The sequence below is a fragment of the Erinaceus europaeus genome, chromosome 15 (assembly GCF_950295315.1).
Source record: "Erinaceus europaeus chromosome 15, mEriEur2.1, whole genome shotgun sequence".
NCBI classification, from domain to species: domain Eukaryota; kingdom Metazoa; phylum Chordata; class Mammalia; order Eulipotyphla; family Erinaceidae; genus Erinaceus; species Erinaceus europaeus.
This window is the reverse complement of record NC_080176.1, coordinates 37,834,983-37,859,355: the sequence shown is the minus strand read 5'-3', so window position 1 is coordinate 37,859,355 and position 24,373 is coordinate 37,834,983. Positions and strand designations below refer to the sequence as shown.

The 24,373-nt window shown below is 38.4% G+C and overlaps 1 protein-coding gene across 2 annotated transcripts in view; it reads left to right on the top strand.

Moving 5' to 3' along the window:
* The window catches only part of OSBPL1A (oxysterol binding protein like 1A), a 251,514-nt gene that overhangs the window by 105,681 nt on the left and 121,460 nt on the right, over positions 1 to 24,373 (top strand). For both annotated transcript variants that reach the window (XM_060173612.1, XM_060173611.1), the window contains exon 16: positions 9,481 to 9,587. In XM_060173612.1, the coding sequence (XP_060029595.1) occupies positions 9,481 to 9,587 (107 nt within the window). The remainder of the gene's footprint in view (positions 1 to 9,480; positions 9,588 to 24,373) is intronic.

Genomic DNA, 24,373 nt, shown 5'->3' with positions numbered 1-24,373 from the left:
AATATTTTATTTATTGCATAGAAATAAAAATCAAGTTTGACCCCTCGGTCTCCACCTGCAGGGGAAAAGCTTTGCGAGTGGTGAAGCAGGGCTGCAGGTGTCTCTCTGTCTCTTTCCCTCCCTATCACTCCCTCCCCTCTAGACTTCTGGTTGTCTCTATCCAATAAAGATAATTTTTAAAAGAATCAATAGGGAGGGGGTGATGAGAGAAAGAGAGATAGAGACAGAGAGAGACAGAGAAAGACCTGCCTGCAACAGTCCTTCACTGATTACTTGTGAAGCTCCTTCCCCCAACCCCTCAGGTGGTGATCAAGGGCTTGAACCCAGGTCCTTGTGCATTGTACTGTGTGCTCACAGGGCATGGCCTCTGAGAACTTTTTTCTGAATGATTGGTATAATGAATAAAACTACATTTTATACAAATAATAAGTACATTGAATTAAAATGACTTCATGAATGGAATTAAAGAATCCAAGGTAACTGAATCTATTCTTTCTGTCAAGGACTTGTGCAGAATAAACTTGTGTTATGTGTTTAACTAAAGAAAGCTGACAGATAGATGTCCTGCTCCAAAATGTCTACATAGTTTGCCAATGACTTCTCAAGACAAAAACTGAAAATGATCATGGACAAAGTACAAATGTATTTCAAATTGTTAGTTGTAATTTTAGAAGAAAAGTATATGAACTTCAAGACTGAGATGCATTTTTTTCCCAACTTCCACTAATTTCCCTTTGTGTCACTTTCAATTCATTAGCCTACCCTTTTGTCGCCTGCCTTCTGAAGCCTTTCCATCCTTAAAGAAAGTTGAATTTGAAGAGTTTTAGGAACTCTTCCAAATTAGATTCTGTGAAATACTGCAGTATTGCTGCCAGATTAATTTTAGAAAGTCACTTTTTTTTTTTTAACTGTAAGCTTTTTTTTTTTTTTCTGTTAAAAAATCTTTTTAAGTTTCCTTGGAGCTATAGAATAAAACAAAAACTTTGTCATCTTAGACCTTTCGCAACCTGATCACTTCTTTGTTCAGTTTTACTTCTTTTTTAAAAATGTATTTCTTTTTAAAAGGAATTTATTTATTTATTCATGAGAGAGATGGGAGGAAAGAACCAGACGTCACTCGGGTACATGTGCTGCTGGGGATTGAACTCGGGACCTCATGGTTGAGAATCCAATGCTTTATCCACTGCATCACCTCCCAGACCACTTAATTTATTTACTGCCATTTTTACTTCTTGACATTTCTCCCATTATGCATTCAATACTTTTGACCAGGCATTGTGGCTTTAGTTTGAAATACCTTCTATTTAAATGCTACTTCAATTTTCATGAGTGGACTTTAAGCCTAATTTTTCTGGATGAATGTGAAAATTTATGTATCTGGCATCAAGAACACATCACTCAAACTTCAAAGAATGCAGTTTTGAAATTCTCACTACTTTATCTTTTACCAAAAGCCAATTTACAAAACAAAAATAATTCACCTGAGCTAATAAAGCATTTGGAAGATTTACAGGCCTAGTAGTCAGCCTGTTTCTTCCATAAAAACACAAGTTCATCCTTAGTTATGGCCATGTTCTTGCTGTCACAATGTTGTGCATTTATATTTGCTTCCCACATCACTTGGATTACCTTAGGATTCTTGAAAATGAGTTTAGGGAATTATAGCGTGTTAACATTTTTTAAGAGCACTTATGATCAACCCTTGTAAAACTTTGAAAAATTCTAGGCTCTAAGTAAACATACTTGTCATCCCCTTCATTGTTCTCATCTCTGCCTAAACCACTGTCTCCTGCAGGACAGGTTAGAACAGCTTCCTGGCTGACCTTTGTCCTGACAACCCCTGTCCCAGGGAACCTTCTAAGGCAGAAGTAGATGATTCCTTTGTTTAGAACATCCAGTGGCTTTCAGGTTATCTCACAGTGAAATTTAGCTTTTCCATTGACCCCCAAAGCCATTCCATGTTCTCTTTTACCTCTGCCTTAACCTCTTGCTGCTCCCTGCTTGCTTCTCCCCAGTTCAGCAGCTTTGGTGTCCCTCCCAGACCTTGGTTGCTCCTGCTTCTGGCCTGGTCTGTACACATATCTGCCTGAAAGACCTTTTTCTAGGAACCCAGCAATACTGGATCTCTTAGATCCTTTGTTCAAAGTGGCATTTTTTGTTTACTAGTCTTCTTTGAAGATAGAGACAGAAACAGAGAATGAAAGCAAGTGTAACACAAGACTTCCTTCAGTGCGCTAGGGCCCTGAACCTGGCTCATGCACATCGCAGAGGAGCAGACTATGTCTGTGAGCTGTCTGACTATTGAAGAGAGCCTGATTGAGGCTTCCTCCTGTTGCTGGGCCTTTCTTGCTCTTCCACAGCTGTTCTCTGCTCCATCACGCATCCTGAGCTGTTGATGACTCCCATCTGCACCACCACAGCTCCCTTCCCCTGTTCATCTGAAATAATTCACTAAGTCGGAGATTCTGTCAGGAGATTGAGGAAGGGGTGGAAGGAAGAAGTAAGTGGTTGTCCTTGCTTCCTTCAGCTGGGGTGTGGCTAGCAGTACTGCTGGGTTCCTATCTGTGTGGTAGCCTGATCTGTGACTATTCCTGATACCATCTCCTCCATTTGACCCTCTATCTAGGATGAATAAATATCCTGCATGAAAAGTCTCAACAAGTTCACTCACCCTCCTCACTTTTGTGATTTTCTTGCTAAAATTATGCTGTTACCCTTTGAACTTTCCATTTCTTCCCTGTAGATTTTTTTTTAATCCAATCCAAACTTTTAACCCCTTCAACACTCGCTGTCTTCCTATTTTGCCTGATTTTTCTCTTGGTCATTTACTACATATGTATGCATAATTTCTCTATTTCACCTATTAGGATACAAACTTTATGAAGACAGGAAGTTTCATAAATTTCATGTCTGATTATCACATAGATAGTACTCATTATATAATGTTCTTTCTGTCTCTCTCTCTACACACACACACACACACACACACACACACACACACACACACACACACACTCTTCAACTCATGATATTTTGAACTCTATGTCCCCTACTGAAGTTAGTATAAATTATACAGATAGTTTACTCTATTGTACTTGTTCAGTGGACCATTATACTTAAGCATCTTATTTTAAACAATAAATAAATTTGTATTCTTAGATATCTTCCATATTATTATATCTTACAGCTTTAAAGCTTCAGTTTTAAGTAGCACAGTTTTTTTGTTGTTGTTGTTTTGCCTCCAGGGTTATTGCTGGGGCTCAGTGCCTGCACCATGAATCCACTGCTCCTGGAGGCCATTTTTCCCCCTCTTGTTGCTCTTGTTGTCATACCCTTGTTGTGGTTATTATTGCTGTTGATGATGTCATTTGTTGTTGGATAGGACAGAGAGAAATGGAGAGAGGAGGGGAAGACAGAGAGGGAGAGAGAAAGATAGACACCTGCAGACCTGCTTCACCACCTGTGAAGCGACTCTCTTGCAGGTGGGGAGCCAGGGGCTCGAACCGGGATCCTTACGCCAGTCCTTGCGCTTGGCGCCACATGTGCTTAACCCGCTGCACTACTGCCCTGCCCCCAGGAGCACAGTTTTTAGCAGCTATTAATTACTGCAAGCAGGGTCTTTGCACCTACGTGGTTCATTGCTGCTACAAAGGTATTTCTATTTTTCTTTTCTTTTTTTATATTTTTATTTATAAAATGAAAACACTGACAAGACCATAGGATAAGAGGGGTACAGCTCCACACAATTCCCACCACCAGAACTCCGTATCCCCTCCCCTCCCCTGTTAGTTTTCCTATTCTTTAACCCCCTGGGTGTATGGGCCCAGGGTCATTATGGGATGCAGAGTGTGGAAGGTCTGGCTTCTGTAATTGCTTCCCCACTGAACATGGGCATTGGCAGGTCAATCCATACTCCCAGCCTCTATCTCTCTTTGCCTAGTGGGGCAGGGTTCTGAGGAGGCTGAGCTCCAGGATACAGTGCTGGGATGGTCTGCTCAGGGAAGTCCAGTTGGCATCATGGTAGCATCTGGAATCTGGTGGCTGAAAAAGAGTTAGATATAAAACAGAACAAATTGTTGACTAATCATGAACCTAAAGGCAAGAATACTACAGATGAAGATTTGGGGTCTTCATTTTGGAAAAAGCTAGTAGGTCTATTTTAGGTATATTCCAAGGTTGTTTTCTTTCTTCTTCCTTTCTTCCTTCCTTCCTTGCTTGCTTTTTTTTTTCCTAAAAAAAAAAAAAATATATATATATATATATAGGGTAAAAGACTGAGAGGGAGAGAGGAGATGTGTTGCGCTTCTACTTCACAACTTTTGAAGCTTCCCCTGTGCAGGTGCTCCTATGTGTTGTCTGGTGGAGCTCCAGCCTGGGCCCTGTGTACTCTACTGGATGAGCTGTTTCATCTTTGAGGAGAGATTGCTTTTCTTGAGGTATTGCTTTAACTCCAATTAGATGTGAAAGTCAATATTTAAAGTGCTTCTACTCATATAGGTTAGATCACATATTTTATATACATAGCCACACGCATTTCTTTCTCACTACAAGTCATCTCATTTTTATGCTTTAATCTCCTATAATGTTTAGTTTTTGTCATTAGAATGGTAAAGAGCTGCATTGACATTAGTCAAGGTTTTCTTTTTCTTTTTTTTTAAACACACTTTTAAAAATTTTATTTATTAGTGAGAGGGATAGGAAGGAGAGAAAGAACCAGACATCACTCTGGTACATGTGCTGCCGGGGGTTGAACTCAGAACCTCATGCCTGAGAGACCAAGGCTTTATCCACTGTGCCACCTCCTGGGCCACTCTTTTCCTTTTTCTTTTAAAGTTATATTATTCTTTTGTTTTAATATAAAATATAGACAGACCAGTTCAATGCTCAGTTCTGGCTTATGGTGCCACAAGAATTGAACCTGGGACTTTGGAGTCCCAGGAAGTGATTTTGCTTAACCATTATGCTACCTCTCCTGTGCTAGGTTTCTTTTAAATGACTGGACCCAATGACAGAAATACTAAGCACTTAAATATTCAGAACTTGGCAAAATATACTTCCTTATGTTTAAAGTAAAAGAATTTGTTTACAATTGTTTATTTTCCAGTCTGTCTTAGTCAGCCAACCTATAGAAGTACAATGAAAGTGCTTTAATCTTCTGTAATTTCAAAAAAAAATTCAGTAGTTTTGTTGTAATTATAAAAAAATTATAGCATAAATAATCTAAGATCACTTAATTTTATGTTTCAAAATTTGAATTTGTAAATAGAGGGGTGGAAAAATTTTACTGCCTAGAATTTGGAGAAGGGAGAGCAGTACCAGAGCACCATTATGGCATAAGTAATGCCAGGGATCAAATCAAGGGACACTCTTCCATAAGGTATGCATTCCAATATCAAGTCATTATCTCTCTAACTGGAAAATTTTTAAAATTTTATGTTTTAATAAATGGTGGAATTTAAAACAGAAAAAAGAGAGAGAGAGAAACTAGAGAACTGGAGATATTAAAGAGACTTAACATGCGGGTCACTAGAGCAACAACATGTGTATAATGCCAGTGTTCTCTGGTGTAAGTGAATCAGTCTGACTGCATTGGGCAGTCTATTAAGACTGATTACATTACACAGTGATATTTAAAGAAAGCTTTATGGAAGGAACATGTTTAAACTTGACCTTAACAAAAAGTTTTTTAAATTGATCTTATTTATATATATGAGAGTTTCATAGGAGATGAAAAGAAAAGAAAAAAAAAAAAACCAATCCAGTCCATGAGGTGCTGAGCATTGAACCTAGAGCCTCAAGCATACAGATTCAGTACTGTGCTTTTTAAACCATTTCCCCAGCCACTGAAAACAACTTTTTGGTTAAGTGCAGAAACTTCTGAATATTAATAATTATTTTCAATATCCATGGGAGAGGGAACATCTTGAAAAAAGGCTCCTTGTCATTAAAGTGGAAGAATATTTCTAGGAAAGAATTTCAAGAATGCTGTCAAACTGAAACTGAGTTCATGGAATGCCTAAAATGTTAGAGTAAGGGGTGTGGACTTTTTCTCCATTAGGGAAGTGATGGAGGTCATCTGTAATTGGGTTTAGTTGTTAATAAAAACAAGTGATATTCCACTAGTTTTTAAACTAACTCAATTAAAATATTTATGGTGTAATTCTAGAAATGACAGATTGTGAGCTTTTTATACATGTCTCTAAAGTTTTTCACATATAATCTTCTAGCATCTTTCCTGAGTTTATGAATATATTTAGTACAAAAATATTCTCAAAATTGCCAGCATATAATTCTTAAAGTAAGCTAAACATGGTAACATACATGGTCTTTTTGCTTTTATTCATTACAAAATAAGCTGGTTGAAATATATTCGCAGAGCTTGCTGGTAAATTTTTTTAGAAGCTTAGCAGTTCCTTTTATGTAACAGTATGCAAGTATCATTATATAAGAAGCAACCAGTGTGAACTGAGGGTTATTATTATTATTATTATTATTTATTTATTTAAGAAAGGAGACATTAACAAAATCATAGGATGGGGGGGTACAACACCACACAATTCCCGCCACCCAATCTCTATATCCCATCCCCTCCCCAATAGCTTTCCCATTCTCTATCCCACTGAGGGTTTTTTTTTTTATGGCTTTTCCTTCTCTCTAGGATATTTCAAAGTCCATTAACTCTTACACTGTGCTGCTGTGCTGCAGTGTGATTTCAAAATCTTGTTTGACCACTGGGTTGTCAGAGAAATAACATAACTTTTGACTCTGTTTTGAACAAAATAATCTGGAACTTGGAAGGGAGTCTTAAAAAACTTACCTTTATTATATTTCCTGGAACATATTTTAAAAACTTGGATACGGTTTTTAAATTTAAGTTTCTAAAAAAAAAAATTGGCATTAATGGTTTTATTTCATTAGGAATCTAAAGTGTAAAATAATCTAAAACATGGGCAAACTTGGAGGTGATTAAACATGTAATGGTATTTAATCTGAAAAAATCTTTGAATGACAGTGCTTCCATCTTACCATAATTTCTTCCAGAAAAGTGGAAAATTACTAGATTACTCAGAAAATTTATGGAAGACTGAGGCTATTCCTCTTTTCTTGTACATCTCCTCATAACACTTGGTCCACAGCTCCATCTGAGGCATCTGCTGAGAAACTGTTTAAGTCAGATGGTATCTAGCATATGGCTAAGTACTTTCTTACTGCTAAGTACTGAATAAATTTTCAGTGTTTTTCAGACTCAATATAAAAAGATGAAATGTTTCATTTCAGAAAGAATACAGTAGTTTTCAATAAATTGGTTGTCACTAAGGAAAGTTGACACAAAGAAACTATATTCTTTACCCCAAAATATCTATCTTTATCAGTAACCTAATAGGAAACAATATTAAAAAGATGGGAAATTTGAAAAGATGTTATTTGGCTTTTATATTAAATATGATGTTTTCCATACACACCTTTATTCTGGTCTTTTCCTCTCATTGATACTTTTTGCCTGTGAGTGCTGAGAAATAATTTTTCCAAGTACTTTTCTATGTTAAAGTAAACCATGTCCGTGTAGATAAACGGGAATAATTCAAAAACAATAAAAAGTAATACAATTGGGAGTTGGGCAGTGAGTTAACCACAGGTGGTGCAAAGTGCAAGGACAAAGTGCAAGATCCCAGTTGGAACTCCAGGCTCCCCACCTGTAGGGGAGTCACACCACAAGTGGTGAAGTAGGTCTGTAGGTGTCTTTCTCTCCCCCTCCTCTCTCTATTTCTCACTGTCCTATCCAACAATGACATCAATAACAACAACAATAAAACAAGGGCAACAAAAGGGAATATTTTTTTTTAAAAAGTAATACAGTTATATCACCTAGAAATTCTGACCAAAAAATTTTGTGCATGTTCTTGGTAAATTTTATTTTTCTTCTTATTTCCTACATGGTTTGTTTGTTTCATGGTGGAACCTGCTTTTTATGGCCTAATTGATATAAATTACTGACATTTGTAATTACTTGGTTGATTTTGTTTACTGTTTTTTTTTTTTTGCCTCCAGGGTTATAACTGGGAGCTGTGCTGGCACTATGAATCCACTGCTCCTGGAGGCCTTTTTTTTTTTTCCTTTCTTTTAATAGGATGAGACAGAGAGAAGTTGAGAGGGGAGGGGGAGATAGAGAAAAGGAGAGAAAGATATACACTGCAGACCTGTCTATATTTCTCTCCCCTTCTCTGTCTTTCCCTCCTCTCTCCATTTATTTCTGTCCTATCTAACATGACATCAATAATAACTACAACAATAAAACAACAAGGGCAACAAAAGGTAATAAATTAAGTACATTTTTCTCACAACCTGTATAAGATTGTATGTCTTACCTGATTTTTCAAGTGATAGGCCCGAATTTTTCATTTCTCTTGCAAGTGCTCTTTGTTTTGTTTTTTGTTATGAGTAAGTACATTAAATTTATGGTTAGCACTGGTGGTATTATTTTTGTTCCCAACTTAAACTATATTAAAAGATACTGGATGTCCACAGTATCTTTGACATCTTTGACAGTGTAAAAGCCCAGTTATGCCAAACATTTGAACAACAGCAGCAACAAAAACTAGAGGAAGTTGAGTTGATACTGCTTTCATACGTGTTAGATATGTCACTGCAGAATTATTTTTGTCTTTCTAACATTTCTTTTTTCAATCAAATTACTTCACCATGGAAAATTTAAAAGGAAATGTTAATTGTGAGTAATGGTATCAATAAATTTTTTGGCAGTAGCTTAGACATTTTAACTTTATTTACTCCTTTAAACTTTTTTTTTGTTGCCTCCAGGGTATCTCTGGGGCTCAGTGCCAGTACTAAGTATGCACTGCTCCTGGTAGACATTTTTTCATTTTATTGAAAAGGACAGAGAGAAACTGAGAGAGGAGGGGGAAACAGAGAGGGGAAGAGAAAGACAGACACCTGCAGACCTGCTTTACCACCTGTGAAACATCTTCTCCTGCAGGTGGGGAGCTGAGGCCTTGAACCCAGATCCTTGCACTTAGTACTGTATGCACTTAACCTGCTGCGCTACCGCCCAGTCCCTAAACTTACTTTTTTTTGGTCTCCAGGGTTATTGCTGAGGTTCAGTTCCTGCACCATGAATCCACTGCTCCTGGAGGCCATTTTATTTCTCCTTTTGTTGCCCTAGTTGTTGTAGCTTTGCTGTGGTTATTATTGTTGTTGTTGATGTTGATGTCGCTCGTTGTTGGATAGGACAGAGAAAAATCAAGAGAGGAGGGGAAGACAGAGATGGGGAGAGAAAAATAGACACCCACAGATTCCCCTGCAGGTGGGGAGCTGGGGGTCAAACCGGGATCCTTACACCTGTCCTTGCGCCTTGCACCACCTGAGCTTAACCTTCTATGCTACTGCCTGACTCCCTGAACTTACATTTTTGTGGGTTTTAAGGTTATTTAAAAGCTCACTCATTTTATTTATTTATTTTTATAGAAATGCTTCCATCCTTTCTTCAGAAAGCTGAAGTTGTCTCTGAAGCTTCTAGAGAAACATGTGTAGCTCTGAGTGACTGCCTCAAGCTCTTCACTAAACAAGAAGGGGTAAGTAGTTTAAAATATATATTTTTAATAATTGAGCATCATATATTAAAGCATCATATATTAAGTCATTGCTTTCCCTATTCTTTATCCCTCTGGGAATATGGACCAAAATTCCATTTGAGGTGCAGAAGGTAGAAGGTCTGGCTGTTGCAGCTTCTCCGCTGGATGAGGGCAATGGCAAGCTGATCCATACCCTCAGCCTGCTTCTGTCTTTCCCTAGTGGAGTAGGGCTCTGGAGAGGTGAGGCTTTGGTACACACTGGTGAAGCCACCTACCCAGGAAAGTCAGGTCGCAGTCACAGTAGCACCTGCAATTTGATGGCTGCAAAGCGCTAAGATAAAAAGCAGGAGAATTCTTCTACTTCCTGTTGGGTTATGCTTGGCAGATGGTATGATTCTAGGAATGCATTCATTTCATCTAGGTTGTCTGATTTATTTGCATAGAGCCATTCATGTTGTTCTTATACAATTCTCTGCCATCTCCCCATCTTATGGAGAGAGTGGGGAAAATCAGAAGGGAAAATCATCGCAAGTACCATCCATGATGTTTTGCCTCCTGTTCACCATGGTGCTTCCGTGTGGTGTTGGGACTCAATCCCAGGTCCTTCCTGATGCAGAGTCTATCCCCTGCTTCAACTGTTCCTGGTCAACTCTTACTTTTCCTTTTTAAATTTAGGTTAGATGGAAAGAGAGAGAGAGTTAAGGAAAGAGGAAGTATCACTGTATCACCAGTTACATATGCTGATCCCATGGTGCTAGAGACTCTCTCACCTGGGACTTTGTATAAGGTAAAATATATGCTCTACCAGTGAGCTTTATTCTCGCTCTTTTGATTAGAGATTAGATTTTGATAAAACAAAACTGATGAAAACAGTTTCACTTGTTTCTTACTTGTAAATATCTAAAGATCTATTTTTCCATGGTTAGAAGGGAAGCCTTATAAACTAATATAATGTTTAAAATGCTGTGCTATTTATATCACACATTTTATGTTCTGTTTTATTTGGAAAACTAAACAAGATTGTAATCTGAATTCACTTAAAATATACAGTTAGTCAACAGAATTGTATTAGTTATCATAGGAAAACATTTATTGATTAGATATTTAAATGACTGGTTATTTTAGTATTGTTTGAACACATCCCTTCTTGGCATTTCTATTTATGGTTATTTATGAGTTTCACATTCTGATTTATTAAATGGAGGTAGTATAGAGATGTGTATATATCTAAAGATAATAAAATTGCAGAATAATTTTGAAATAATCAAATCATGCTGTGATGGGACTCAGCAGATCTTTAGTACATTAAAAAAATTTTATTTATTTATTTATTTATTTTTTAAAATTTTTTATTTAAGAAAGGATTAATGAACAAAAACATAAGGTGGGAGGGGTACAACTCCACACAATTCCCACCACCGAATCCCCATAACCCACCACCTCCCATGATAGCTTTCCCATTCTCTAGCCCTCTGGGAGCATGGACCCAGGGTCGTTGAGGGTTGCAGAAGGTAGAAGGTCTGGCTTCTGTAATTGCTTCCCCGCTGAACATGGTCGTTGACTGGTCGGTCCATACTCCCAGTCTGCCTCTCTCTTTCCCTAGTAAGGTGTGTCTCTGGGGAAGCTGAGCTCCAGGACACATTGGTGGGATCTTCAATCCAGGGAAGCCTAGCCAGCATCCTGGTGGCATCTGGAACCTGGTGATTGAAAAGAGAGTTAACATATGAAGCCAAACAATTTGTTGAGCAATCATGGATCCCAAGCTTGGAATAGTGGAGAGGAAGTGTTAGGGAGGTACTCACTGCAAACTCTAGTGTAATTCTGCTTTCAGGTATATATTTTGCAGTAGTTTATGGATACGTGTGCACATAAGCTCTCTCTCACAGAAACTGGTGTATATCTAGGTTATGGGACTTTGTTATAAAGTGAACTACCTGAGATGAAATTGGAGTGTACTATAAAAGGAAAGGTCTCACCTGAGTAATGAAGCTGAAGGGTTGTCATTCCACACGTGAAGTCTCTGGACACAGCCTGAGGTGAAGCATGTTGAGGTGGCAATCGTTGCTTTGGTTAGGTTGTGATCGGCGGATGCAATATTATTTGGTTTGGATTGGGAGATGCATACGGGAAAATGGGCCCTATCCAAGGGTTCCAGGACTGGGGGAAGTAGGGGCTCTATAGTGAAGATGTGAGGTTCCTGCTGTCTTAGGGTTCAAAAAGACAATCGATAGTTAATATTATCATCACATTATTTGTTAATTGGGTTAACTTTGAAAAGTCCCTTTGTTATGGTTTGCTGTACAGTATCCAGTATCTTGTATATAGCTGTGCTATTGGATGCTTCTAATCTACTTGGTCTAGGCTTTTGAGAGAGTCCGCATATCAAATACATAGCCTATATATTAAAAAGATTCAGTTTGTGTTTTGAGAAACTTTGACACATACAATTGATTTCCCCCTCTCATATTAATTAACTACTGATTTATATGTCTACATTTTGCTAGGAGTGTACATAAACACCATTCCGACCACCAAAGGACTGTGACCCATCCCTCCCGCCCACTCCCACCCCCCACTGGCCCAGGAAGCTGCATGTCTATCCCTCACCACTGGGTTTTTACTTTGGTGCCCTACTTACAATTTGATCAGGTCCTGCTTTTAGTTTCCCTTTCAGATCTTCTTAGTCAGCTTCTGTTGATGAGTGGGATCATCCCATACTCATCTTTATCTTTCTGACTTAGTTCACTTAACATAATTCCTTCTAGCTCTGTCCAAGATGGGTCAGAGAAGGTGGGTTCATTGTTTTTGATAGCTGCATAATATTCCATTGTGTATCTATACCACAGCTTTCTCAGCCACTCATCTGTTGTTGGGCACCTGGGTTGCTTCCAGGTTTTAGCTATTATGAATTGTGCTGCTATGAACATAGGAGTACACACCTCTTTTTGGTTGGGTGTTATGGAGTCCTTGGGGTATAACCCCAGGAGAGGAATTACTGGATCATATGGAAGGTCCATGTCTAGCCTTCTGAGAGTTTTCCAGACTGCTCTCCACAGAGGCTGGACAAATTTACATTCCCACCAGCAATGTAAAAGGGTTCCTCTGTCCCCACATCCTCTCCAGCATTTGTTGCTGCTGTCCTTTTTGATGTATGCCATTCTTACAGGAGTGAGGTGGTATCTTAGTGTTGTCTTAATTTGCATTTCTCTGACAATCAGTGACCTAGAGCACTTTTTCATGTTTGTTAGCCTTTTGGATCTCCTCTGTGGTGAATGTTTTGTTCATATCCTCTGCCCATTTTGGGATGGGGTCATTTGCTTTTTTGGTGCTAAGTTTGCTGAGTGCTTTATATATTTTGGTGATTAGTTTCTTGTCTGATGTCTGGCATGTGAAGATCTTCTCCCATTCTGTGAGGGGTCTCTCTGTTTGTTGAATAGTTTCTTTGGATGTGCAGAAGCTTTTCAATTTGATGTAGTCCCATTGGTTTGTTTCTGCTTTAGTCTTCCTTGCAATTGGGTTTGATTCATCAAAGATGTCCTTGAGGTGTATGTGGGAAAGTGTTTTACCAATGTTTTCCTCTAAGTATTTGATTGTTTCTGGTCTGACATCTAGGTCTTTGATCCATTTGGAGTTGATTTTTGTTTCTGGTGAGATAAAGTGGTTCAATTTCATTCTTCTGCATGTTTCAACCAAGTTTTCCCAGCACCATTTATTGAAGAGAGCCTCCTTTTCCCATTTAATCCTTTGGGCACCCTTATCAAAGATTAGATGTCCATAGGTGTTGGGATTTACTTCTGGGCTTTCAATTCTGTTCCACTGGTCTGTGTGCCTATTTTTGTTCCAGTACCATGCTGTTTTGATGATGATGGCTTTCTAATATAGTTTAAGGTCTGGGAGTGTGAGGCCTCCATTTCTGTTTCTTTTCCTTAAGATGGTTTTGGCAATTCTAGGTGTTTTCAGGTTCCAGATAACTGATTGTAGTGTTTGTTCTATTCTCTTAAAGAAGCTTGGTGGAACTTTGATGGGTATTGCATTAAATTTGTATATGGCTCTGGGGAGAATATTCATTTTGATGATATTTATTCTTCCAATCCATGAGCATGGGATATCTTTCCATTTCTTGGTATCAGTTTCTATCTCCTTGAGTAGCGACTCATAGTTTTCAGTATACAATTCTTTCACTTCTTTGGTCAACTTTATTCCTAGGTATTTGATTGATTTTGCTGAAACAGTAAATGGGTGTGATTTCTGGATGTCTTCTTCTTCAGGTTTAGTGTTTGCATAAAGAAATGCCACTGATTTTTGTACATTGATTTTGTAGCCTGATACCTTGCTATATTGCCTAATAACTTCCAGTAATTTTCTACTGGATTCTTTAGGTCTTTCTAGGTATACTATCATATCATCTGCAAATAGTGAGAGCTTGACTTCTTCCCTTCCAATCTGTATCCCTTTGATTTCTTTCTCTTGCCTGATTGCTATGGCAAGAACTTCCAATACTATGTTGAAGAGTAACGGTGACAGTGGACAGCCCTGTCTAGTCCCCGATCTGAGGGGGAATGCTTTCAGCTTCTGTCCATTGAGTATGATGTTAGCTGTAGGTTTGCTATATATAGACTCCACTATATTGAGGAATTTCCCATCTATTCCCATTTTTTGTAGTTTTGAGCATGAATGGGTGTTGGATTTTGTCAAAGGCTTTCTCTGCATCTATTGAGATAATCATGTGGTTTTTGGCTTTGCTTTTATTGATGTGGTGAATGACATTGATTGACTTACTGATGTTGAACCAGCCTTGCATTCCTGGGATGAATCCCACTTGGTCATGATGAACAATCTTTTTGATGTGTTGCTGTATCCGGTTGGCCAAGATCTTGTTTCATATTTTGGCATCAATGTTCATCAGAGATATTGGTGTGTAGTTTTCCTTTTTTGTTCTGTCCCTATCAGCTTTTGGTATCAGGGTGATGTTGGCTTCATAAAAGGTGGAAGGGAGTATTCCTGTTTCTTCAATCTTATGGAATAGCTTAAGAAGTATGGGTATTAACTGTTTCCTGAAAGTTTTGTAGAATTCGTTTGTGAAGCCATCTGGTCCAGGACTTTTGTTGTTGGGGAGATTCTTAATAACGGTTTCAATTTCTTTGTCTGTGATTGGTGCATTTAGATTTTGTAGTTCTTCTTGGTTCAGTTTTGGAAGTGCATAGGTTTCTAGGAATTGTTCCATTTCTTCCAGATTCTCTAGCTTGGTGGCATATAGTTCTTTATAGAAGTTTCGCAGAATTATCTGGATTTCTGTGGTGTCAGTTGTGATATCTCCTGCATCGTTTACAATTCTATGAATTTGAGTCTTCTCTCTTTTTTGTTTGGTGAGTCTGGCTAGGCGTTTGTCAATTTTGTTTAATCTTTCAAAGAACCAACATTTGGCTTCATTGATCTTTTGTATGGTTCTTTTATTTTCGATGTTGTTTATTTCTGCTCTAACTTTAGTGATTTCTGTCCTTCTGGTTGCTTTAGGTTTCCTTTGTTCCTCTTCCTCTAAGTCCTTGAGGTGTGCAGTAAGGTCGTTCATTAGGGCTTCTTCTTGGTGTTTAATATGTGATTGTATGGCTATAAGTTTCCCTCTCAGTACTGCTTTAGCTGTGTCCCAAATATTTTGATAGGTTGTGTCTTCATTTTCATTAGTTTCCAGGAACATTTGAATTTCCTGTTTGAGTGAGTCTCTGACCCAGTGGTTCTTAAGGAGCATGTTGTTTAGTTTCCAAATTCTATGTCTTTTAATAATTTTCCATTTGTTGTTAAATGTTAGTTTTACTCCACTGTGGTCTGAGAAGATACTTGGGATGATTTCAATGCTCTTGAATTTATTGATGCTGTCTTTGTGGCCTAACATGTGGTCTATCCTTGAGTATGTGTTATGTGGATTTGAAAAGAAGGTATATTCCAGTTTTTTGGGGTGGAGGAGTCTGAAAATGTCCAAGAGGTCTAGTCTGTCAATCTCTTCATTCAGTTCTCTTGTATCTTTATTTGTTCTCTGCTTTGTTGATCTGTCTAAGTGTGAGAGTGGGGTATTGAAGTCTCCCACTATTATTGTATTACTGTTGATGTATTTTTGAAATTCTTTCAGTAGATGCTTAATGTATTTAGATGGTCCCTCGTTGGGTGCATAGATGTTAATAATTGTTAAGTCTTCTTGGCTGATTGATCCTCTAATCATTATGTAATGTCCTTGCCTATCTTTTATTACTTCATTTAATTTAAAATCTATCGTGTCTGAGATGAGAATGGCTATTCCTGCCCTTTTTTGTGGTCCGTTAGCCTGTATGATAGTTTTCCATCCTTTCACTTTAAGTCTGTGTTTATCTTTTTGTGACAGATGGGATTCTTGCAAGCAGCATATGGTTGGGTTATGTTTTCTTATCCATCCCCCCACCCTGTGCCTTTTGATGGGTGAGTTTAAGCCATTGACATTTATTGATATTATGGATTTAATGTATTGTAGTGCCATTGTTCTAAAAAACAATTTGTTTACTCTGATATATTGCAAGTATTATAGTGATGTTCTTTTTTATAAGAGGTCTTTTAGTACCACTTTCAGGGCCGGCTTGGTGATGGTTGCCTCCTTTAACTGTTGTTTGTCTAAGAAGGTTTTGATCCCTCCATCTAGTTTGAATGAAAGTCTAGCAGGACATATTATCCTTGGTTGAAACCCTTTTTCATTCAGGGCTCGATAGATATCTTGCCACTCCCTTCTGGCTTTTAGAGTTTGAGTGGAGAAATCTGCAGATAATCTTATGGGTTTTCCCTTGTATGTGACTTTTTGTTTCTCTCTTGCAGCCTTTAGGATCCTTTCTTTATCCTTACTTCTTCTCATTGTGACTATGATGTGTCTTGGTGTCTTCAGGTCTGGGTTGATTCTGTTTGGTACTCTCTGGGCCTCTTGAACCTTGATATCCTTTCTCTTATTCAGGTCTGGGAAGTTTTCTTCTATTATTTCCTCTAGAATGTTTGCTTCCCCTTCCTCTCTTTCTTCCTCTGGCAGGCCAGTTATACGAATGTTACTTCTTTTGAGATCATCCCATATGTCTCTGTTGTTGTTTTCAGTGTCTCTCAATCTCTTTTAAAGCTCTTTCACCTCTTTCTTAGTTTTCTCTAACTCATCCTCTGTCTGACTAATTCTGTTTTCTGCTTCTGTTAGTCTGCTTTCCCTTGCCTCAGCTTCTTTCTTCATTACAGCTATTTCAGCTTTCAGTTCTCTAATTGCCTCAAGATAATCAGTATTTTCCTTGGGGGTCTCAACTGTTGTTTCCCTAATACTGCCATTCCTTTCCTCCAATGTTGTTTTCATTTCTGTGATTAATAAGTTTATTACTGCTTGCATACTTTTCTTATCTATGGTTACTTCTGACTGATTTGTGGTTTCTTCTGGGCTCTTGTCTTCATTCATTGGGGTAGCAGTTTTATTTGTTTTTAATCTACCCATTTTTTTATTTATGTGTTTCTCTTTTTTTTTATGCTCTGTTGTTCCTCAGTTGTTGTGTCTTGAGTACAAGTTACACTGTACTAAATACCTTTATGACAATTGCACTCACCAACCTCCAAAATTACAGTAGCAACTGAGGTAAGTATTGAAGTAGTTTAATCGTTACCAGTTAGCCAAACAATTTCTCCAGTCCGTGAAAAAATAGTAACCAAATCCCAGTGAAGAAAGAGAAAAGAAAGAGACGATAGCAAGAATAGTTATGCAAATCTACTATCCAGTGTATATTCTAGGGGTAACAAAAGGGGAAAGGGAACTAGAGCAGAGATACACACATAGAGAGTACACTCTGAGTCAGATTTCTTCCCCAAAGTAATTCACAAATTCAGAAAGGCAAAGAAGAAAGAAGAAGTGTATGACAAGATTAAAAAAAAAAGAGAGAGAGAGAGAGAGAGATAAGAGAGAGAAAAGGGAGAAGATAAGAAAAAGAGTTGTAATTAAAGAGCAGTGCAAGGAACTTCCCAAATGTGTTATCAGTGAATTAAAAAAAAACACTCTGTTTGGTGGTATGCGGTATCCTGCTAGGAGCTGGTCCCAGGGACTGCTTATGGGGGGCGGGGGGGTGGGAAGGATGTATGCTTGAAAATTAAAAGGAAGAAAAAAGAATTTTTTTCCCTACTCTAATTCTTAACCCAAATTAAGTTATAGTCACCTCCTTGGTGTCTAAGGACACCTTATTGGCTGACCTGCTAAAGGCAGAAAATCCTATTGTTTCCAGGGGAGTGTGTTCGGAGCTCAGCGGCTAGCAGCTTCTCCGTCCGCCATCTTCCGGGAAACCCCCCCCCTCCAGACTTTTTTAAAGGATTTCTCGAAAATGAAAACTAGCTCCAAGTCCTTTGATCCAATGAGAGCTATACTCAAGAAGTCTTTGGATCCGCCCTCAGGGTCGCGGTGGTCCTTGGAGACTCCCAAGAGAAAGCCCCCGAGCTAAAGTGCTCTCTCCGGGTCCTCTGCCGGCCGCCCAGCAGCGCTCTGCAACCGGAGGAGGAGCCGCTTTCCCAGGCGGAGGACAATGCCGGGCGCACTCGCCTTGCCCGGCGCCGCCTGGGAAGTCTGGAGCCCCGCTAGTCCGTGTCACCTTTACTCTAATTCTTAACCCAATTTAAATTATAATCACCTCTTTGGTGTCACCCCTTATTGACAGGCCTGCTAAAGGCAGAAAATCCTACCGTTTCTAGAAGATGTGATTAGAGAACACGCTGTTAGCAGTTTCTCAGTCCGCCATCTTCCCCTTCCCCCGAACATCTTAAAAATTTTTATTTATAAAAAGGAAACACTGGAAAAAGCCATAGGATAAGAGGGGCACAACTCCACACAATTCCCACCACCAGAACTCCATATCCCATTCCCTCTCCTCATAGCTTTCCTATTCTTTAACCCTCTGGGAGTATGGACCCAAGGTCACTGCGGTATGCAGAAGGTTGAATTTCTGGATTTTGTAATTGCTTCCCCACTGAACATGGGCATTGGCAGGTTGATCCATACTCCCAGGCTGTCTCTTTCTTTCCCTAGTGGGCAAGGGCTCTGGGGGAAGTGGAGCTCCAAGGCACATTGGTGAGGTTGTCTGTCCAGGGAAGTCTGGTTGGCATCATGCTAGCATCTGGAACCATGTGACTGAAAAGGGAGTTACCAAACAAATTGTTGAAAAATCATGGACCTAAAGGCTGGAATAGTGCAGATGAAGTGTTGGGGGGTCCTCAATTTTGTAGATAGCTAGTAGGCATGTTTTAGTTATATTTCAAAGGGCCTGTAGCTATACTAGTGTTTTTGTTTGTTTGTTTGTTTTTGTTTTTTTGCCTGTGCCTGAAATCTGATATGCAGGTGGATCCAGGCTATTGTCTGGGGAGATGATGTCATGGCTGGAAAAGTAACAGACAGCTGAATCAGGGAAGAGAGTAGCTATCTAATATGGGAAAGGTATATAAATATTGTTGACTGTAAACCCCATCCATTTGATGTGATCTGGGGCCCATAATTAGCTTAGGAGCCTGTGTAACCTCTGCATCCCTGTAGAACTGAGCTTACATTCTGTGGTCAAGAGTAGGAACATTCCATGCTGTCCCAGTATCGACCTATCTTCCTCATGTGTAGCATAGAGTATGCTGTCCATCCATCCTCCCTTTGGAGGATGGAACGTTGTTGATCCAATTTGAGGGCAAGGTCCTATGGGGGCCCACAAAGGTCTATTTTGTTTATTTTGTTGTTCCTGATAGAGATGACTGGTAACAATGCAGAGAGGGATTTATTCGAGTTCTACGCCCATCAAGTCTGTTTAGGAATCTCAGGATTCAAAAAAAGGGGAGAAGACCCAAATCAATAGAATTGTAAACGATAGAGGAGCTATCACAACTGACACCACAGAAATCCAGAAAATCATGCAAAACTTCTATGAAGAACTATATGCCACCAAGCTAGAAAATCTGGAAGAAATGGAAGAATTCCTAGATTTCCTATTCTTTATCCCTCTGGGAGTATGGACCCAGGGTCATTATGGGGTGCAGAAGGTCAAGCCGAATTCTTTCAAGTCTCTGTGGTACTTTATGGATATACTGATAGTTTTTTTTTGTTTGTTTTGTTTTGGAGATGTATGGTTTCTCTTTTGAAGAATGTTTATTTCTGGAATGATTATATTTGCTTCCATTACTATTGCTTAAGTGACAATGGGCTACCTAAATTTTCTAGACTTTGATGTCTTTATATTTCAAATAAGGGAAAGCATAAAGAACACTTAAAAGCACTGACCTGACAGTTTAATGGATGGACCTCCTTTAAGTCACTGTTATGTTCTCTTTTAGGATTTATTTATTTATAATTTTGAGGTATATATAGGGAAGAGAATCAGGGCATCTATATAGCACATGTGGTGCCTGGGCTCAAATTCAGGACCTCATTGTCCTTCCTACTGTGCTGCTTTGCAAGCCTCGAAGTATATATATATATATATATATATATATATATATATATATATATATTTTTTTTTTTTTTTTTCTTAATCAATTGTGGAATCTTGCAAAAGTTTCTGTAAAATGGAAATATGTTAGTAGCTCAGTCTTAGGAACTAGATCAAATGTATATGAATGAGTAACATGTATAAAAACATGTCGGCATGCTATATGCAAACAGTATTTACTTCTTAAATGGCATTTACATTTATTATAAAAGTTTGAACTTTTAGAGTGCTTTGAAAACTTAATTTCAGCAATTCAATAAAATATTAACACTGTGAGACCAGTAGAATTCATGAATTTCCTTATGAGAAGTATTATTATACAAAATGAGAAGGCCTAAAAATATTTGAAAGATAAATGAATAGGAATTCCAACATAGGCACTTAAGAATTTAACTCAGATCAGAGCAGAATCACTAGTTATTATAATCTGTCATCATAAATTATATTTTCATTATCTAGAAATTTTATTGAAAAGGTAGCCATAGGCTTTGAAATCACATGCTCTGGGTCTGATTTCTAATTCTGTTTAATCTGTCTCAGCTTTTAAATATGATCTTATTTAAAGTGGTGACCAACTAAAAAGGACTATTTTGAGTACTAATGAGATTTAATTAGAAAAATACTCTTTAATACTTGTTTCAAACTAAGGACCCCACACATTTAAGTAATTCCAGCCCCCAAGCAAATAAGGCTGTATTTGTTTTATTCTAATCTTATTTTTGGGGATGAAAGTTATTCTAAATATTATACACTTGTTACAATATCTATCTTTTCTGGTAGTCCCAGAACATTCCTTCTGTGTGATATAAATTACTGTGTTCACTCTTTTCTAGGGATAATGTTTAGAGGACCCTGTGCTGCCCAGTTAAGTAGGCTAGTTTTATTAATGCTCTTTGAGGTTCTGTTTGTCACTTATGGATCCTTAAAAATCCTCTCTCGATTTTCAGATTGTCTATAGTGGAACACTGATTCCTTGTGATTTATTCTTTCTAATCTTCTGTTTGTTGAAAAGTAAAACAGATAACCAAACTCAGTAAGATCATGTGCACAGGAAGAGCAAGCTGACTCTGTAAGAGATTTAGCAGGTTTTAGTGCCTGGATTTGGAGCATTCTATTTTTGTGGCATGTGGGTGCCCTTTGTTTATTTGTGGATGATTTGATATGACCTAGATAGTGGGGGTTTCCATATTACCTCTACATGAATGAGACACTATGGTAGGCATAGTGTTACCTACATAGAGGGCATATAAAATAAGCTATAAAGTTTGTGATTGATTTAGTAAAGGAAACTTTAGATGTTTGTACACCTTACTAGACATATGTGACTTTGAAAGTCTGAAATTTACTAGATGTTTAAAGGAGGGTGTATTTGGGAATCACTGTAACAGAATGTGGTTGCTGAGTTTTCTTTAACCTTATCTGAGAATTCCATTCCTAAGGCTAGAAATTGGTTTTATGAATAACTTTTGTTTCTGTGGTTCTTCTCACCAAGAAGGTGGCATCTGAAGTGGTTAATTTATCAAAAAGAAGGCATCACCAATGCCCTTATTTATTTTGTGGCACTGGGTGGGGCCTTATGCATATGTGATTCCATCTCTCCTGGGATACTTTTTCCATGCCTTTTATTTTAAAGAGTGAGAGAGAAAGTAGAGACACTACAGCTCTGCTCCACCACCCATGGGGATTTGCTTGGTGCCACAGTGCTCCCATGTGGAACTGGGGCTCAAACTTGGAGCTTCTTGGTTGATAGGGCATGCACTGTACCAGATGCGTATCTCCTGGTTCTTTTTATTCTTTCTATCATCAACTCCTTTTGATATTAGTCACACACATTTTTCCAAGGTAGGAACTAGCATATTTAAAGTTAGTGTAAGTTCACTTACACACTATTTTTTTTCTTTAATTTTTCTATTTTATCTGACAGGATAGAGAGAAATTGAGATAGGAGGGGGAATAGAGAGGGAGAATCCACTGCTCCCAATGGCCACTTTTCCCCCTATTTTTCTTCACTTTATTTTATAATTCCATGTTAACTCCCTTGACTGGTAACAATTGATGATCCAAATGTATGATTGTGATGCTGAGTTTTTTGTGTAATAGAAAGACTCAGATTCGGGAGTCTTAAGTGCATGTGGCACAAAGTGCAAGGACTAGTGGAAGGATCCCGATTCGAGCCCCCAGCTCCCCACCTGCAGGGGAGACGCTTCACTAGCAGTGAAAGTAGGTCTGCAGGTATCTATCTTTCTCTCCTCCTGTCTCCCACTCCTCTCTCCATTTCTCTCTGCCTTATCCAGCAATGACAACAGCAATAATAATTACAACAATAAAGCAACAAGGGCAACAAAAGGAAATTAATTAATTAATTAAAAAAAAAAAAAAAAGAAAGACTCAGATTCTAAATTGGAACCAACCGAAAGATGTTGCTTACTCTGGACTAGATGCTGATATTTTTGGAGAAAAAAAAACCTACCCAGGCACCAACTTTAACATTGTAAAATTGGTTATTTAACTTCATGGGGCTGTTCAGCGGTCTCCAGTACTTCTGTGTCCCTAATCTCTTTCATTTGCTTGTATTTATACCTTTTGAGCCGCTACCTACCTCTGACTTTTGTCAGTTTCCTCACTTCCCTCTATTCTGAGCAAAACTCTTTGGTACACATTAGGCAATTATTGTATATACTATTGTTATGATAAGTACAGCTATCATTCTCACCTAATTTGGTTTTCTTTTTTCTTTTTTGCCTCCAGTCGCTGTGGCTCTGTGCCGGCACTATGAATCCTAGTGACCATATTTTTTTCCTTTTTTTTTTGTTTTGTTAGATAGGACAGAAAGAAATTAGAGAGGATGGGGAGACAGAGGGAGAAAAAGATAGACACCTACAGACCCTCTTCCACCACTCGACCCCCTGCAGGTGGGGTACAGGGACTCGAACCCAGGTCTGATATTGGACTGTGTTTGAACTGATTTTGGAACCTTCTGACTTTCTTGGTGCCTTCCTCTATTGGCTTCTAGCCATATCAGTTATTACTTAGTTTTTTTTTTTTCTAAAGCATCTTTTGCCAGTTTATTGAGAATCAGTATTCCTTAGGATTCTGTGGGTAACCCATTTACTCATTCAGCATTCCCCCTGGATAATCTTACCACTCCTTCAACCATGATGACTCAGATATATATATCTCCACCTGGGATCTCTCCTGGGCTCAGAACCAGTTCAGCTGCCTTTTGAAATGAAATGTTGTTGTATCAGACTGCTCAAAAACAAGTTTGTCTAAAACTGAATTATCAAATCAACTAAAAAAAAAATTAAAACCTCAAGTAAATCAAGCTAGAAACACTAGAACTGCCTCTGGTTCACCCTTCTTCCCCATTCCCATATCAAGCCTTCTCATTTACTTCCTATATCTCAATTATCTAGCTCCTGTAACTCCTTCTCTCTCTGCCTCAGCACATATAGCTAGCTACTTTGTTAGGTGAATTTTTCAGAATTCCTCATCTGTGTGACAGCTGTGATTTCCAAATCTCATATTCCACTCTTCAAACTGGGCCAGGTGTCCCTCCTATGAGTTCCTTGCTGTTGTCATACTTATCCTATTGTGTCATATATTTACATGAAGCTTCAAGGTAAGCAACTGTACCTTGATAGTTTTTATAGCATCTGTGTATAGCTTAGTACTGGGCATGCAGTATGTGATTGATATCTACTTCATTGAGTGAACAGTGAATATACAAAGGAAAGAATGTAAATTTGGGGGTCAGACCAAAACAGGGCCTAAACTTTGCTATCTCAACCCTGAGCAAGTTGATACATACTTGGAAATTCTGTTTCCAAATCTGAAAAGAATATAAATGAATGTTTTTATATGAAGTTCTATAGTACAATGCCCAGCTCATTTTAGGTGCTCTGTAAGTTGCTTTCTTTTCTTTTTTTTTTTAATATTTATTTATTCCTTTTTTGTTGCCCTTGTTGTTTTACTGTTGTAGTTATTATTGTTGTCTGTCTTCATTGTTGGATAAGACAGAGAGAAATGGAGAGAAGAGGGGAAGATAGAGAGGGGAAGAGAAAGACAGACACCTACAGACCAGCTTCACCACTTGTGAATCAACTCCCCTGTAGGTGGGGAGCCAGGGGCTCGAACCAGGATCTTTACCAGTCCTTGCACTTTGCACCACGTGAGCTTAACCCACTGCGCTACTGCCTAGCTCCTGTAAGTTGCTTTCTAAAATGAAGTGTGCTTTGTCCTTCATTGTTCTGGCTTGCTATCTAGTACTCCTTTTATAAGTGGCATTTGTTTTCCAAT